Source organism: Oncorhynchus clarkii, chromosome 2, assembly GCF_045791955.1.
Source record: "Oncorhynchus clarkii lewisi isolate Uvic-CL-2024 chromosome 2, UVic_Ocla_1.0, whole genome shotgun sequence".
NCBI lineage: Eukaryota > Metazoa > Chordata > Actinopteri > Salmoniformes > Salmonidae > Oncorhynchus > Oncorhynchus clarkii.
The window spans coordinates 94,584,168-94,603,584 of NC_092148.1; the positions used below are offsets into that span (position 1 = coordinate 94,584,168).

Consider the following 19,417-nt stretch of genomic DNA (forward strand, 5'->3'; position numbering starts at 1 on the left):
AGTTCAGTGATTACCTAAATTCCACACACCTGGTCTTCCGGTGACACTCCAGGACCAGGGTTGCCTACCCCTGTCCTACACGATACCTGTCTGTGACAAACTACTACAGACCTGCTTGGAACAAAATTGTGTCTGTCTGTCTGTCACATCAACAAGACCACATTCTTTTATAATGACTAAGATTACATGAACGCCTGCTGAACTGTGGCATAAATCAAAGTTGAGACTTTTATAATAAGCTGCTACGACAAGATTGCCAGTTGATACACAATAGTTATTATGCAACTAACAACTTCACCACTATTAAAGTATGTCCCTTATATTCTGCTAAGGAATACTGTACCACACCGACTGGGGATGCATGTCTGAGGGTTCGTCAGTTAGTCGTCTTTTCCACATCAGACAGTGGAAACATCACAAAGAAGGAAACATCAGACATGGCAAACATAATTGCATCACTTTTTTAAAAATTTTTATGTGTTGAAAATCCCAAATGGTTTGCATAGTCAACTTACACACACAGCTCTGACACACACACTTATCCCACCAGACATGCCACCAGGGGTCTTTTCACAATCCGCAAATCCATAACAAATTCAAGAAAGCGTACTGTATTATATAGAGCCATTATTGCCGTTCCATCTCATATTGCTCAAATAAACAGCAAACCAGGTTTAAAAAAACAGATAAATGGACAACCTGTGGACAACCTATTCCCAATGGGTCCCAAATGGACAACTATTCCCCATGGGTCCCAAATGGACAACCTATTCCCAATGGGTCCCAAATGGACAACTATTCCCCATGGGTCCCAAATGGACAACCTATTCCCCATGGGTCCCAAATGGACAACTATTCCCCATGGGTCCCAAATGGACAACTATTCCCCATGGGTCCCAAATGGACAACTATTCCCCATGGGTCCCAAATGGACAACTATTCCCCATGGGTCCCAAATGGACAACTATTCCCCATGGGTCCCAAATGGACAACTATTCCCCATGGGTCCCAAATGGACAACCTATTCCCCATGGGTCCCAAATGGAAAACCTATTCCCCATGGGCCCTGGTCTAAAGTAGTGCACTATATAGGGAATAGGGTTCTATAGGGCCCTGGTCTAAAGTAGTGCACTATATAGGGAATAGGGTTCTATAGGGCTCTGGTCTAAAGTAGTGCACTATATAGGGAATAGGGTTCTATAGGGCTCTGGTCTAAAGTAGTGCACTATATAGGGAATAGGGTTCTATAGGGTCCTGGTCTAAAGTAGTGCACTATATAGGGAATAGGGTTCCATTTGAGAACCAGACAAAAAGGAACTCCCTTATTACCTGGTTCTTGGAATCGCTGTTGTTGTAGCATTCGTGTTGAATATAAGCTGCTCCCAGAACCTGCATGTCAGCATCGTCCTCCTTCAGGTACCTCACCGCCGTGCCCATGTCCAAGTTATTAATCCTGTCCAATCACAAAGAGAGCAATCAATCATTATGGCCCCCCGGGGGATTCAATCTGATCACGAGGGTGGACAACGCAGCTTTTAAAGGCAATGTTACCGCGTTTATTTAAGGTAAACACTGCAGATGTCGGCTCGTTTAAAAATGACATTTAAATTATCAAGCCTGCTATAATGTGTATCTACCGTGGATCAGAATGAATGAGAGCCACCTGCAATCTAGGCCTAATCATCCAACATTGGTGCCCGACCTCACTAACCCTCTTGTGGTTGAATGGAAGCAAGTCCCCCTGCAGCAATGTTCAAACATGTAGTGGAAAGCCTTCCCAGAAGACTGGAGGCTATTCTAGCAGCAATGTTCAAACATCTAGTGGAAAGCCTTCCCAGAAGAGTGGAGGCTGTTTTAGCAGCAATGTTCCAACATCTAGTGGAAAGCCTTCCCAGAATAGTGGAGGCTGTTATAGCAGCAATGTTCCAACATCTAGTGGAAAGCCTTCCCAGAATAGTGGAGGCTGTTATAGCAGCAATGTTCCAACATCTAGTGGAAAGCCTTCCCAGAAGAGTGGAGGCTGTTATAGCAGCAAAGGGGGGACCAACTCCTTATTAATGGCCATGATTTTTGAATGAGATGTTTGACAAGCAGGTGTCCACATACTTTTGGTCATGTAGTTAATCAAGACAAGTCCTGGAATGAAAATCATAGGCTAGTCAATTGAGAATCACCTTTGAATAAGTTTTTTGTCCTGTGTCTGGGAAACTGGCCCTCTGTGTATGACAGGGTTGAGGTCAATTACATTCAAAGGAAGTACACTGAAATGAGGCAAACTGTGGCAAAACTCAACCCTGGTATCTGATTAGGCAAACAAGGGGAATACTCAACCCTGGTATCTGATTAGGCAAACAAGGGGAATACTCAACCCTGGTATCTGATTAGGCAAACAAGGGGAATACTCAACCCTGGTATCTGATTAGGCAAACAAGGGGAATACTCAACCCTGGTATCTGATTAGGCAAACAAGGGGAATACTCAACCCTGGTATCTGATTAGGCAAACAAGGGGAATACTCAACCCTGGTATCTGATTAGGCAAACAAGGGGAATACTCAACCCTGGTATCTGATTAGGCAAACAAGGGGAATACTCAACCCTGGTATCTGATTAGGCAAACAAGGGGAATACTCAACCCTGGTATCTGATTAGGCAAACTGTGGTAAAACTCAACCCTGGTATCTGATTAGGCAAACAAGGGTAAAACTCAACCCTGGTTGTCTAATTAGGTAAACTGAGGTAATACTTGACCAGCCAGGCCAACATAATTCACAGATTTCACTGCCATGGTATAATTATGTGCCTGTGTGAATGGTAACTCATCTTAAGGTAGCACACTGTGTGTTTTTTTTCTCCATCTACTGCGCTAACCGCTAGGCGCCAGCTGTTTGTGTGTGACATGTGAAGCCTAAAACTGCTGTGGTACCACACCCAAACCAGTCCTGCCACTTAAGGGAGCAACGCGGGAGTCGTCTCAGAATCCATAGCTGTTACACACATAGAAACACTTACACACTTTTTTCACACTCTTCACATACACTGCTGCTACTGTTAATTATCTATCCTGATTGGTCACTTTTAACTGACTTTTAACTCTGCGTTGTTGGTTAAGGGCTCGTAAGTAAGCATTTCACAGTAAAGTCTACACCTATTGTATTAGGCATGTGACCAATAACATGTGACCAATAACATGCGACCAATAACATTTGACCAATAAGATGTGACCAATAACATGCAACCAATAAGATGTGACCAATAACATGTGACCAATAACATGTGATTTATATTATTACAGTACATGTAATATACATGCACCCAGGGGTATTGCAGCTTGACCCTCATGTTCTGCACCCAGGGGTACTGCAGCTTGACCCTCATGTACTGCACTCAGGGGTACTGCAGCTTGACCCTCATGTACTGCACCCAGGGGCATTGCAACTTGACCCTCATGTTCTCGTCTTAACTGTGTATGAAATTTCTGTTGTTCGCTACACATGGACAATAAAGTTGTATTCTATTCTATTATATTGTCATTGTGTATCCAGTCCTTACTCTTGAGGTTTCCTCCATGCTGCCAGTCATGTCTTACCCACTGAGGTTTCCCCCATGCTGCCAGTCATGTCTTACCCACTGAGGTTTCCACCATGCTGCCAGTCATGTCTTACCCACTGAGGTTTCCCATGCTGCCAGTCATGTCTTACCCACTGAGGTTTCCCCCATGCTGCCAGTCATGTCTTACCCACTGAGGTTTCCCATGCTGCCAGTCATGTCTAACCCACTGAGGTTTCCCCCATGCTGCCAGTCATGTCTTACCCACTGAGGTTTCCCCCATGCTGCCAGTCATGTCTTACCCACTGAGGTTTCCCCCATGCTGCCAGTCATGTCTTACCCACTGAGGTTTCCCATGCTGCCAGTCATGTCTTACCCACTGAGGTTTCCTATGCTGCCAGTCATGTCTTACCCACTGAGGTTTCCCATGCTGCCAGTCATGTCTTACCCACTGAGGTTTCCTATGCTGCCAGTCATGTCTTACCCACTGAGGTTTCCCCCATGCTGCCAGTCATGTCTTACCCACTGAGGTTTCCCATGCTGCCAGTCATGTCCATCGGTCCGTCGTAGATATCCATGCCCTTCCCGACACTGTGAATGCTCTTGACAGACATGGTCCTGGGAAGAGAGGCCTGTCTCTGTTGCTGCATCGTCATCAGATTCCCCTGAGACCCCGACGACACCTACAATAAATACATAATAATAAAATAAAATGAATAACAATTATAGATTTGAATTTGTATAGCGCTAAGGCATTTAAAAATATATATATAATAGCTAATAATAGTAATATGACAGATAAACATCAAGGCAGGTAAAATAGTGATAGTGTAGAAGTTGCTAAGAATACTTCTCAGATTAGACCCGGCCCGTCCTGAACCATGGGCTATGTGAAAATATGGGGGCTCACCTCCCAGTGTTGTTATATAGTATATATACACACACACACACACATATATATATATATATATATATATATATATATATATATATATATATATATATATATATATATATATATGTATATATATATATATATACTGTATATAGTGTTATAGTGTGTTGTATTTTTATACCGTATTATTGTGTGTTGTATTGTTCTACTGTATTATAGTGTGTTGTATTTTATACTGTATTATAGTGTGTTGTATTGTTCTACTGTAATATAGTGTGTTGTATTTTATACTGTATTATAGTGTGGTGTATTGTTCTACTGTATTATAGTGTGTTGTATTTTATACTGTATTATAGTGTGTTGTATTGTTCTACAGTATTATAGTGTGTTGTATTTTATACTGTATTATAGTGTGTTGTATTTTATACAGTATTATAGTGTGTTGTATTTTATACAGTATTATAGTGTGTTGTATTTTATACAGTATTATAGTGTGTTGTATTTTATACAGTATTATAGTGGGTTTTGTATGTTGACCTCACAAAATACATTTACGTGCAAATGAAATTAAATGTAACATATCTCGTTACCCTCACCTGGCCCATCACGAACCCACCTCCTCCATCCCCCCCACTGCTGTTCCCCCCGGGGGGGAAGGTAGACGAACCAGACGTGGATCCCATGGACATCCTGTTGTTCCTGTTGTTGATCCTGTTGATGGTGCGAAACGCTGGTCCTTTAAAGGAATGCTGCTGCTGGACCGACATCATCTCCTCTCCCCCCTACCGGATGTTACAAACATACGTATTTAAAAAAAATAAATAATGTGTTGGAAATACAATCTTAGAAATACAATCGTTATAAAAACATACATGTTTTTACTGTGAAGAAGGTGTACTGTGACACGTTAAAAATGCCTTTGCTTTGACAAAGAACCAAGTTCTATTTTAGCGCCTAGCTACGCAGACGCTCGTGGATGAAAGGATTTGAATAGCATGTAATGTGTACATTTATTTTGCAAAGTGAGCGGTGTGGTCAACATGTAAAGCTAGTTAGGAGAGTGCATTGTTTGTTCCTAAATACATTTCAATTGTATAAGAAACAGGTTATCAAGTCAATTCATATGCCATGCAAACGGAATGTGTTAAAATCAAATTTCCGGTAGGGCTCCACCAACCATCATCTCCCCTCCGCTCTGGGCCAGTGTCCCGCTGAGTGAGCGCCTCATGGGTACCATGGACCCCTGTCCTCCTATTCCTCCTCCTCCTGCCTGTCTCATTTGTGTCCCTGAGCTGTAGGCTCCTCCGCTAACAGTGCTGTAGACAGACTGCTGGCGGCTGAATGTGGCATCGCGGTCTGAGACCAGGCTGCAGCCATCGCTGACGTCTGCAGCCACCCAGGCTGCCACCGGAGACGGCTGAGAACAAGAATCAGAAACAGAATCAGGAAGTGTTGTTGCCAAGCGATGAACTGGAACAGGAACAAAGGAATTTGTCTTGGTGTGGATAAAACAGTTCATCATCAACATCCACATCAATCCACATCCCCATCAATCCAGATCCCCATCAATCCACATCCCCATCAATCCAGATCCCCATCAATCCACATCCCCATCATTCCAGATCCCCATCAATCCACATCCCCATCATTCAAGATCCCCATCAATCCAGATCCCCATCAATCCAGATCATTATCAATCCAGATCATTATCAATCCAGATCCCCATCAATCCAGATCATTATCAATCCAGATCCCCATCAATCCACATCATTATCAATCCAGATCCCCATCTATCCAGATCCCCATCAATCCAGATCATTATCAATCCAGATCCCCATCAATCCACATCATTATCAATCCAGATCATTATCAATCCAGATCATTATCAATCCAGATCCCCATCAATCCACATCATTATCAATCCAGATCCCCATCTATCCAGATCCCCATCAATCCAGATCATTATCAATCCAGATCCCCATCTATCCAGATCCCCATCTATCCAGATCATTATCAATCCAGATCCCCATCAATCCACATCATTATCAATCCAGATCCCCATCAGTCCAGATCATTATCAATCCACATCATTATCAATCCAGATCCCCATCAGTCCAGATTATTATCAATCCACATCATTATCAATCCACATCATCATAAAACCACATCATTATCAATCCACATCATCATCCATCCACATCATCCACATCATCATCAATCCAGGTAGAAAGACAACAATACAGATACATAGAACAACACTTCATGTTCACACAATAAACACACAAAACATAATATATAAATGACTATACCTGTGCAGGCAGGTTCTGGAGCCTCATGGAGCGCAGAGAGGCCTCTGGGTCTGGCCCAGGGCCACGGCTCATCGTCCGGATCACAGTGGACATCTGTTGGCCCCTCATGTTGCCCCCTCCTCCCCGGTAGACCACTCCTCCCTGTAGAACAAAACATAAATAAACCAGAACCATGGAATTTACAGTATATTACTGTACACACACTAATTAAAGTAATTATTACTGTATACTAAATATGGTAACTATAGTGAAGTAATTATAATTAATAATTAACATATATTTCTTATGTGGTATAGATTCAGTACACATAGATGTATACAGTACACAGAATATAATAAATTATTAAAATACAATAAATTATTAAAATACAATAAACCATTAAATTACAGTAAATAATACAAATACAGTAAATCATTCAAATGCAATACATCATTCAAATACAGTAAATAATTCAAATACAGTAAATAATACAAATACAGTAAATTATTAAAATACAACAAATCATTAAAATACAGTAAATCATTAAAATACAATAAATCATTCAAATACAATACATCATTAAAATAAAGTGAATCCTTAAAATGTTACCTGGTAGCCCCCTCCTCCTAGAGAACCCCCTCCTGTGCGCATGTCATCAAGGTACTTGTACCCTCCACCTCCTCCTCCACCTCCACCTCCTCCTCCTCTTCCACCTCCACCTCTTCCTCCACCTCCCATGGTGACCCTCTGACCACCTCCCAGGTCCACCGCCGAGTGGGAGGAGAAACCGCCTGAGTATTGAGACATATTGGGAGCCTGGGGGACAGAGGAGGAGGAATAGGAGGGGGGAAAGAGGAGGGGAGGAAGGAGGAGGAAGGAGGAGGAGGAGAAGAAGAATAAAGAAGAAGACGTTTAACCAACCCCCTGAGACACAACCCCCCCCCCCTCTAGAAAGCTTAGGGGCACAATGGAACAAAGGCTTGTTGAATCATTATTAGATTCTGTAAATGCAATAGGTCACTGTCATAAAAGGGAGTGGTTGACGCAAATGAAAGTCTGTGCACCTACATTGTGCAACGCTACTTGTAAAGTCATAGGATATTGTTGGGGTTTCGATTCTTATTTTATTTTTTACAGTCAACAAGGCCACTAATGGAGTTCTTTATGTTGCTGATATATTACCCTGTCATCTGAATGATGTACTTAAATAATCTACTGGATATTTGCTGAATCTAGTACAAAAAACACAATATACGTCCGGAAAAATATTACATTCATTAAATCAATGAATGTATCAATGAAAGTTCATTCAACAATGCAGTTGTGTAATGGTGTCATAGTCTAAAGACGTCTGCTATGCTAACGTGAGGTGGAAACATTATGACTGTGAGATGTGGAGGAATCTGGAGGGTGGAAACATTATGACTGTGAGATGTGGAGGAATCTGGAGGGTGGAAACATTATGACTGTGAGATGTGGAGGAATCTGGAGGGTGGAAACATTATGACTGTGAGATGTGAGAGGAATCTGGAGGGTGGACTTTACGTCCTGGAGAGATTGGTGCAGAGCTGCTGTGAAAATACCACACTTCCAGAGAAGACCTAACTCACTGGCTCGCTCTCTGGCACACTGCCCTGTGAAACCATCCCACTGTGTATTTACAGGAAGCTGCAGAGGGCATACACAGAGTATACTGTCCACATGTTAATGGAAACAGATAGAGACATTATAGACACTATCTCTTTATTTGGCGATGACGAACCACTTAGGTCTTCATGGGCCTTTTGCTGAACACATTATCTGACATCCAGAAACCACTGGATGTGTAATGGATGCAATATTTTAGTGCCTAAGACTACCACTCACCACGACAGGTCTGGGGCCTGTCATAACAGGTGTGGAGGCTGTGTAGACGGGACTACCACTCACCACGACAGGTCTGGAGCCTGTCATAACAGGTGTGGAGGCTGTGTAGACAGGACTACCACTCACCACGACAGGTCTGGGGCCTGTCATAACAGGTGTGGAGGCTGTGTAGACGGGACTACCACTCACCACGACAGGTCTGGGGCCTGTCATAACAGGTGTGGAGGCTGTGTAGACGGGACTACCACTCACCACGACAGGTCTGGGGCCTGTCATAACAGGTGTGGAGGCTGTGTAGACAGGACTACCACTCACCACGACAGGTCTGGGGCCTGTCATAACAGGTGTGGAGGCTGTGTAGACAGGACTACCACTCACCACGACAGGCCGGTGGCCTGTCATCACAGGTGTGGAGGCTGTGTAGACAGGACTACCACTCACCACGACCGGTCTGGGGCCTGTCATAACAGGTGTGGAGGCTGTGTAGACAGGACTACCACTCACCACGACAGGTCTGGGGCCTGTCATAACAGGTGTGGAGGCTGTGTAGACAGGACTACCACTCACCACGACAGGTCTGGGGCCTGTGTAAACAGGACTACCACTCACCACGACAGGTCTGGAGCCTGTGTAAACAGGACTACCACTCACCATGACAGGTCTGGAGCCTGTCATAACAGGACTACCACTCACCACGACAGGTCTGGAGCCTGTCATAACAGGACTACCACTCACCACGACAGGTCTGGAGCCTGTGTAAACAGGACTACCACTCACCATGACAGGTCTGGGGCCTGTGTAAACAGGACTACCACTCACCACGACAGGTCTGGAGCCTGTGTAAACAGGACTACCACTCACCATGACAGGTCTGGAGCCTGTCATAACAGGACTACCACTCACCATGACAGGTCTGGAGCCTGTCATAACAGGACTACCACTCACCACGACAGGTCTGGAGCCTGTATAAACAGGACTACCACTCACCATGACAGGTCTGGGGCCTGTCATAACAGGTGTGGAGGCTGTGTAGACAGGACTACCACTCACCACGACAGGTCTGGAGCCTGTGTAAACAGGACTACCACTCACCATGACAGGTCTGGAGCCTGTGTAAACAGGACTACCACTCACCACGACAGGTCTGGAGCCTGTGTAAACAGGACTACCACTCACCATGACAGGTCTGGAGCCTGTCATAACAGGTGTGGAGGCTGTGTAGACAGGACTACCACTCACCATGACAGGTCTGGGGCCTGTCATAACAGGTGTGGAGGCTGTGTAGACAGGACTACCACTCACCATGACAGGTCTGGAGCCTGTGTAGACGTAGGACTTGGAGCTGAACCCTGGGTTGAAGGTCTGGTACTTCATTGTTGAAGATCCGCCGTGTTCTAGAAAACAAAAGAGAGGGAAAATCTGACGGTCATTAAACCACACACCAAAGCCTGATCCAATTTAAAGACAACACTAAGGAGGGACCTGAATCAGCCCACCAAAGCCTGATCCAATTTAAACACAACACTAATGAAGGACCTGACATTTAAATATATATATATTTTTAATTTAACAAATTCTTATTTCCGACAGCCTACTCCGACGACGCTGGGCCAAATGTACGCGGCCCTATGGGACTCCCAATCACGTCTGGATTTGATACAACCTGGATTCTAACCGGGTACTATAGTGACACCTCTTGCACCGAGAAGCAGTGCCTCAGACCGCCGCGCCACTCGGAAGCCCAACAAAACAACGAGGCCTTGTGTTCGCAACCAACACACCCATAACAAACATTGAAATGACATTGACATAACTAGTATAATGATATGGGATATGACATCGTAAAACTTGTTGGGACATTTTATTATGACTGGATACAAGGTCCAGTGTGGTTATAACTGTAGGTCCCTTCATAAAGTACGGTTTACATAGGCAGGTGTTGTTGACAGCTACATAGTAGGAGAGTACAGGTGTTAGACAGCTGAGGGGGAATTCCCACCCGAGATAAGCGAGCGTAAATGGAACATAATTCCTTCTTTCTTTTTTTTTAAATGCACTTTTCTCTCCACGCATATTCTGATCGGGAACTTAAAGCATGATAGCATCATGCTATTCAACCTGCTATTCTTTTTTTTTTGGGGGGGGGGGGGGGGGTGGAGATCAAATAAATGAAGGTGTGGTCAGAGGTGTCTACAGAAATAACACCATTCTCCGCGCACCGTCCTTTTCAACTTGATAAGAGCTATTGATAAGAGCTATTGATAAGAGCTATTGATAAGAGCTATTGATAAGAGCTATTGATAAGAGCTAGGTAAATGAGCATTCCGTTTCGATAAGGGGATTGTAAATGTAAATGCTTTTTATTTGATATATTTGACCTTATAATGGCTGGAGATAAATGTGAACCGAGTCACATGGCAGCGAACTGAAGTATATCAACATATCACATTTTCCACGGTGAAGTTGGTGAAATGCTGGCCTTATAACTTGCTGAGATGATATTTGAAGACCCAAGCTGTAGGCTTCTGTAGCCATTCACAAAATCACACTATAAACCTACCAGGTTGATTTATGGTTTCTAGAATGTTTTAATTATATGCTCAGACTTTTCACTATATTTTTTTATAATTTGTATCATGTAAAACATTAGCCACTAATCGTTAGCCACCGTCAGTTATACCCATATACATTTATAACTGTCTCTTTAGTGTTAGTTTCCTCACATTTATAACTTTAGTGTTAGTTTCCTCACATGTATAACTTTAGTGTTAGTTTCCTCACATGTATAACTTTAGTGTTAGTTTCCTTACATTTATAACTTTAGTGTTAGTTTCCTCACATTTCTAACTTTAGTGTTAGTTTCCTCACATTTCTAACTTTAGTGTTAGTTTCCTCACATGTATAACTTTAGTGTTAGTTTCCTCACATTTCTAACTTTAGTGTTAGTTTCCTCACATTTCTAACTTTAGTGTTAGTTTCCTCACATTTATAACTGTCTCTTTAATGTTAGTTTCCTCACATTTATAACTGTCTCTTTAATGTTAGTTTCCTCACATTTCTAACTTTAGTGTTAGTTTCCTCACATTTATAACTGTCTCTTTAATGTTAGTTTCCTCACATTTATAACTTTAGTGTTAGTTTCCTCACATTTATAACTGTCTCTTTAATGTTAGTTTCCTCACATTTATAACTTTAGTGTTAGTTTCCTCACATTTATAACTTTAGTGTTAGTTTCCTCACATTTCTAACTTTAGTGTTAGTTTCCTCACATTTATAACTTTAGTGTTAGTTTCCTCACATTTATAACTTTAGTGTTAGTTTCCTCACATTTCTAACTTTAGTGTTAGTTTCCTCACATTTATAACTTTAGTGTTAGTTTCCTCACATTTCTAACTTTAGTGTTAGTTTCCTCACATTTCTAACTTTAGTGTTAGTTTCCTCACATTTATAACTGTCTCTAGTGTTAGTTTCCTCACATTTATAACTGTCTCTTTAGTGTTAGTTTCCTCATGTTCGTTATAAGGATCGGACCAAGGCGCATGTGGTATGCGTACATTCTTATTTATTTAAAGAATGAACACTCAACAAAATAACAAAATAACCGAACTTGAATCTATACAAATGAATGCTGACAGGCAACTACACATAGACAAGATCCCACAAACACCAAAGGGAAATGGCTACCTAAATATGATACCCAATCAGAGACAACGATAAACAGCTGCCTCTGATTGGGAACCATATCAGGCCAACATAGAATGACAGAAAACCCTAGACCTGCAAAATCCTAGACATACAAAAACCCTAGACAATACAAAACTAGCGTACCCACCCTAGTCACACCCTGACCTAACCAAAATATAAAGAAAACAGAGATATCTCAGGTCAGGGAGTGACATTAGTGTAAGTTTCCTCACATATATAACTGTCTCTCTAGTGTTAGTTTCCTAACATTTATAACTGTCTCTCTAGTGTTAGTTTCCTAACATTTATAACTGTCTCTCTAGTGTTAGTTTCCTAACATTTATAACTGTCTCTCTAGTGTTAGTTTCCTAACATTTATAACTGTCTCTTTAGTGTTAGTTTCCTCACATTTATAACTTTAGTGTTAGTTTCCTCACATTTATAACTGTCTCTTTAGTGTTAGTTTCCTCACATTTATAACTGTCACTAGTTAGTTTCATCACAATTTGCATCGTTCCATTACATTGTTAGTTTACCTTTCTTTCCTGTTTGACATTTGTGTGGTTGTTCCTGAGGATCGCTTGCTATAGTAGATCATATTAGGCTAACCTATTACAATAATTTGGGACATAAATGCTCTTCGGGGGGAAAAAAGGTGGTAAACAGAATCCTCTATGGTTTGTCCCCATAGAGGAATCATTTTTTTTTGTGCTGCAGTACCATGAGGTTCTAGGTAGAAGCCTTCCAAAGAACTCGCTTGGAGTGTAACCTATTTGAATCATTATGGAACGCAGCCCACATGTAGCAGTTTGAACCTGGAGCTCACGGTTCAACGTTGTCATCACAGTTCCACGATTAGTGAGGATTATCAGGGTAGATTTATAGGACTACTGGTCAACCCCTGATTGTACACTTCTCACCTTTCAATATTTCATGGATTGAACAATTGAATATTGAAGAATAAAACCACTGTATTTTGTTTTTGTCGGGCACTCCAAATCGTTTGAAAAATATATTACTATTCATAAATACTTTCCTAACACCTATAATAATATAGAAGATCAGAGTATTTTTCAATCTAACACTTGGTACTCGGCATTCTTTCAATGATCCGTAATATTCTGAACCGTTCTCACCATGTATTTTAGTGAGTCTGTCAAGAAAATTCTAATTTCAAATCAAATCAAATTTTATTTGTCACATACACATGGTTAGCAGATGTTAATGCGAGTGTAGCGAAATGCTTGTGCTTCTAGTTCCGACAATGCAGTAATATCTAACAAGTAATCTAACTAACAATTCCAAAACTACTGTCTTGTACACAGTGTAAGGGGATAAAGAATATGTACATAAGGATATATGAATGAGTGATGGTACAGAGCAGCATAGGCAAGATACAGTAGATGGTATCGAGTACAGTATGTACAAATGAGATGAGTATGTAAACAAAGTGGCATAGTTTAAAGTGGCTAGTGATACATGTATTACATAAGGATACAGTCGATGATATAGAGTACAGTATATACGTATGCATATGAGATGAATAATGTAGGGTAAGTAACATTATATAAGGTAGCATTGTTTAAAGTGGCTAGTGATATATTTACATCATTTCCCATCAATTCCCATTATTAAAGTGGCTGGAGTTGAGTCAGTGTCAGTGTGTTGGCAGCAGCCACTCAGTGTTAGTGGTGGCTGTTTAACAGTCTGATGGCCTTGAGATAGAAGCTGTTTTTCAGTCTCTCGGTCCCAGCTTTGATGCACCTGTACTGACCTCGCCTTCTGGATGATAGCGGGGTGAACAGGCAGTTGCTCGGGTGGTTGATGTCCTTGATGATCTTTATGGCCTTCCTGTGACATCGGGTGGTGTAGGTGTCCTGGAGGGCAGGTAGTTTGCCCCCGGTGATGCGTTGTGCAGACCTCACTACCCTCTGGAGAGCCTTACGGTTGAGGGCGGTGCAGTTGCCATACCAGGCGGTGATACAGCCCGCCAGGATGCTCTCGATTGTGCATCTGTAGAAGTTTGTGAGTGCTTTTGGTGACAAGCCGAATTTCTTCAGCCTCCTGAGGTTGAAGAGGCGCTGCTGCGCCTTCTTCACGATGCTGTCTGTGTGAGTGGACCAATTCAGTTTGTCTGTGAAGTGTATGCCGAGGAACTTAAAACTTGCTACCCTCTCCACTACTGTTCCATCGATGTGGATAGGGGGGTGTTCCCTCTGCTGTTTCCTGAAGTCCACAATCATCTCCTTAGTTTTGTTGACGTTGAGTGTGAGGTTATTTTCCTGACACCACACTCCGAGGGCCCTCACCTCCTCCCTGTAGGCCGTCTCGTCGTTGTTGGTAATCAAGCCTACCACTGTTGTGTCGTCCGCAAACTTGATGATTGAGTTGGAGGCGTGCGTGGCCACGCATTCGTGGGTGAACAGGGAGTACAGGAGAGGGCTCAGAACGCACCCTTGTGGGGCCCCAGTGTTGAGGATCAGCGGGGAGGAGATGTTGTTGCCTACCCTCACAACCTGGGGGCGGCCCGTCAGGAAGTCCAGTACCCAGTTGCACAGGGCGGGGTCGAGACCCAGGGTCTCGAGCTTGATGACGAGCTTGGAGGGTACTATGGTGTTGAATGCCGAGCTGTAGTCGATGAACAGCATTCTCACATAGGTATTCCTCTTGTCCAGATGGGTTAGGGCAGTGTGCAGTGTGGTTGAGATTGCATCGTCTGTGGACCTATTTGGGCGGTAAGCAAATTGGAGTGGGTCTAGGGTGTCAGGTAGGGTGGAGGTGATATGGTCCTTGACTAGTCTCTCAAAGCACTTCATGATGACGGATGTGAGTGCTACGGGGCGGTAGTCGTTTAGCTCAGTTACCTTAGCTTTCTTGGGAACAGGAACAATGGTGGCCCTCTTGAAGCATGTGGGAACAGCAGACTGGTATAGGGATTGATTGAATATGTCCGTAAACACACCGGCCAGCTGGTCTGCGCATGCTCTGAGGGCGCGGCTGGGGATGCCGTCTGGGCCTGCAGCCTTGCGAGGGTTAACACGTTTAAATGTCTTACTCACCTCGGCTGCAGTGAAGGAGAGACCGCATGTTTTCGTTGCAGGCCGTGTCAGTGGCACTGTATTGTCCTCAAAGCGGGCAAAAAAGTTATTTAGTCTGCCTGGGAGCAAGACATCCTGGTCCGTGACTGGGCTGGATTTCTTCCTGTAGTCCGTGATTGACTGTAGACCCTGCCACATGCCTCTTGTGTCTGAGCCGTTGAATTGAGATTCTACTTTGTCTCTGTACTGGCGCTTAGCTTGTTTGATAGCCTTGTGGAGGGAATAGCTGCACTGTTTGTATTCGGTCATGTTACCAGACACCTTGCCCTGATTAAAAGCAGTGGTTCGCGCTTTCAGTTTCACAAGGAACATCGTATTTAAAAGGATGTCTTTAGATACATATACTGAAAACCCTATTGAATGAAAACTTCCATGAGAAAATATGCTGGTCAGCAAGTGGGAGGGTTTTCAGTAGTTGAATGACATGTGTTCAGCATGTGAAGGGAACCACGCCTGCAAAGCCCATCCCGCACCTGCATACGCTAAGTCTAAGTCTAAGTCGGAATCAGGCACCTGCATACGCTAAGTCTAAGTCTAAGTCGGAATCAGGCACCTGCATACGCTAAGTCTAAGTCTAAGTCTAAGTCTAAGTCGGAATCAGGCACCTGCATACGCTAAGTCTAAGTCGGAATCAGGCCCAGAGAGAGCAGCGCTAAGAGGAAAGGTATCTCTTGTCATAATTACACCTAATAATGTCAACTAATTAACTGGACCTTCTGCATAAATTATACAATACCGACAACTCAGGTTCCTGTTTACTCACACACACACACACACACACAAGCACACCTTCGCACACACACACACACACACGCACGCACGCACACACGCACACACACACACACACACACACACACACACACACACACACACACACACACACACACACACACACACACACACACACACATACAAGCACACCTTTGCGCGCACACACACACAAACACACTACCCATTACACCAACATGTGATCATCTATATTCTGACCTGGTTGTCAATGGTTACCTGACAGTCAGGAGGACAACAATACTGATCCAGTACCTGCGTCACACCTGACCTGACCTGGGTGCAAATAGCATTTGTTTTCTTTCAAATACTTTGAGCATGTGAGCAAGCTTGTAGAGCCGCAGGGGCGGGATTAGCATCGGGGCTATTCCATTGGATGTACTACTTCAGACAAGTTGAAATAAAGCACAGTTAAAGGATTTAAAAGAAAACAACCCAGCGTCCTCAGGAGAGAGAGACAGCGGCTTAATAACTGCTGCTGTGTAAGTGAAGCCCTGAGAGAGAGACAGATAACATACATATTGTTATTGTTGTTGTTCTATAACATACATATTGTTGTTGTTGTTGTTCTATAACATACATATTGTTGTTGTTGTTGTTCTATAACATATATATTGTTGTTGTTCTATAACATACATATTGTTGTTGTTCTATAACATACATATTGTTGTTGTTGTTGTTCTATAACATACATAGTGTTATTGTTGTTGTTCTATAACATACATATTGTTATTGTTGTTGTTCTATAACATACATATTGTTGTTGTTGTTGTTCTATAACATACATATTGTTATTGTTGTTGTTCTATAACATACATATTGTTGTTGTTGTTGTTCTATAACATATATATTGTTGTTGTTCTATAACATACATATTGTTGTTGTTGTTGTTCTATAACATACATATTGTTGTTGTTGTTGTTCTATAACATATATATTGTTGTTGTTCTATAACATACATATTGTTGTTGTTCTATAACATACATATTGTTGTTGTTCTATAACATACATAGTGTTATTGTTGTTGTTCTATAACATACATATTGTTATTGTTGTTGTTCTATAACATACATATTGTTGTTGTTGTTGTTCTATAACATACATATTGTTATTGTTGTTGTTCTATAACATACATATTGTTGTTGTTGTTGTTCTATAACATACATATTGTTGTTGTTCTATAACATACATATTGTTGTTGTTGTTGTTCTATAACATACATATTGTTGTTGTTGTTGTTCTATAACATATATATTGTTGTTGTTCTATAACATACATATTGTTGTTGTTCTATAACATACATATTGTTGTTGTTCTATAACATACATAGTGTTATTGTTGTTGTTCTATAACATACATATTGTTATTGTTGTTGTTCTATAACATACATATTGTTGTTGTTGTTGTTCTATAACATACATATTGTTGTTGTTCTATAACATACATATTGTTGTTGTTCTATAACATACATATTGTTGTTGTTCTATAACATACATATTGTTGTTGTTCTATAACGTACATATTGTTGTTGTTCTATAACATACATATTGTTGTTGTTGTTGTTCTATAACGTACATATTGTTGTTGTTCTATAACGTACATATTGTTGTTGTTCTCTAACGTACATATTGTTGTTGTTGTTCTATAACGTACATATTGTTATTGTTCTATAACATACATATTGTTGTTGTTCTATAACATACATATTGTTGTTGTTGTTGTTCTATAACATACATATAGTTGTTGTCATTGTTCTAAAACATATTTGTACAGTAGCTACTGTAAATGGAGACAAACAAAGTGTATCCTGTCCCAGAGGAATATGTTACTGAGGAATATGTTACTGAGGAATATGTTACTGAGGAATATGTTACAGAGGAATATGTTACTGAGGAATATGTTACTGAGGAATATGTTACTGAGGAATATGTTACAGAGGAATATGTTACTGAGGAATATGTTACAGAGGAATATGTTACTGAGGAATATGTTACTGAGGAATATGTTACTGAGGAATATGTTACTGAGGAATATGTTACTGAGGAATATGTTACTGAGGAATATGTTACTGAGGAATATGTTACTGAGGAATATGTTACTGAGAAATATGTTACTGAGAACCAGTGTGTGCAGAGAGAGGAGACAATTTGGTTACATTTAAATGTTTCACATGCTGTGACATGACCTGCTTAAATTATAGGCGAGCTATGAGCATAGACTGGTCCAGACAGATCCTTCATTTACCAGAAATGATCTCACAGAAATGACTGTTGGCCCCTGTCATATCCTAACACAAAGGAAATGGGACTGTTCCCCCTGACATACTCTCTCTCTCTCAAACCTCAAAGGAACTGATCCCCTGTGTTGAAGTACAGGGTGAGACCTATAGCCCAGTAGGTTAATTCCCAACAGGCTCTGAAACAGGCCCAGATTTGCATCACAGATGTAATATTTTATACTGAATGGAAGCAATACTTTTATCACTGCTAACATCCAGTAGAAAGCTGAAAGACGGTGTGTATGTGTGTGTGTGTGTGTGTGTGTGTGGTGTGTGTGTGTGTGTGTGTGTGTGTGTGTGTGTGTGTGTGTGTGTGTGTGTGTGTGTGTGTGTGTGGTGTGTGTGTGTGTGTGTGTGTGTGTGTGTGGTGTGTGTGTGTGTGTGTGTGTGTGTGTGTGTGTGTGTGTGTGTGTGTGTGTGCGTGCGTGCGTGCGTGCGTGGTGCGTGTGTGTGTGTGTGTGTGTGTGTGTGTGTGCGTGCTAGTGTGTGCGTGCGTGCGTGCGTGCGTGTGTGTGTGTGCGTGTGTGTGTAACTCCAGGCAGGTAGGCAGAAGGTAGAGGTGTGTGAGCTTCATGCTTAGCTGAGTCAGAGCCTCAGGCAACAAACCGGTTGGTGAAGGATAAGGTAAGAAAAAGAGAGGGAAAGAGTGAGAGGTGAGAAATGTAGAAAGAAAAGAGAGACACACCCCATGTCTGAGAGACACACCCCATGGCCCAGGCCCTGCTGACAACACCACAACACCCCATGGCTGAGGCCCTGCTGACAACACCACAACACCCCATGGCCCAGGCCCTGCTGACAACACCACAACACCCCATGGCCCAGGCCCTGCTGACAACACCACAACACCCCATGGCCCAGGCCCTGCTGACAACACCACAACACACTATGGCTGAGGCCCTGCTGACAACACCACAACACCCCATGGCTGAGGCCCTGCTGACAACACCACAACACACTATGGCTGAGGCCCT

At 42.3% G+C, this 19,417-nt stretch overlaps 1 protein-coding gene across 2 annotated transcripts in view; it reads right to left on the minus strand.

Moving 5' to 3' along the window:
- Positions 1-19,417, minus strand: part of LOC139376571 (plakophilin-3-like) — a 46,252-nt gene that overhangs the window by 19,889 nt on the left and 6,946 nt on the right. For both annotated transcript variants that reach the window (XM_071119327.1, XM_071119317.1), the window contains 7 exons: positions 9,900-9,991; positions 7,341-7,547; positions 6,753-6,893; positions 5,621-5,860; positions 5,040-5,225; positions 4,071-4,231; positions 1,330-1,453 (listed from right to left, as the gene is read on the minus strand). In XM_071119327.1, the coding sequence (XP_070975428.1) occupies positions 1,330-1,453; positions 4,071-4,231; positions 5,040-5,225; positions 5,621-5,860; positions 6,753-6,893; positions 7,341-7,547; positions 9,900-9,991 (1,151 nt within the window). The remainder of the gene's footprint in view (positions 1-1,329; positions 1,454-4,070; positions 4,232-5,039; positions 5,226-5,620; positions 5,861-6,752; positions 6,894-7,340; positions 7,548-9,899; positions 9,992-19,417) is intronic.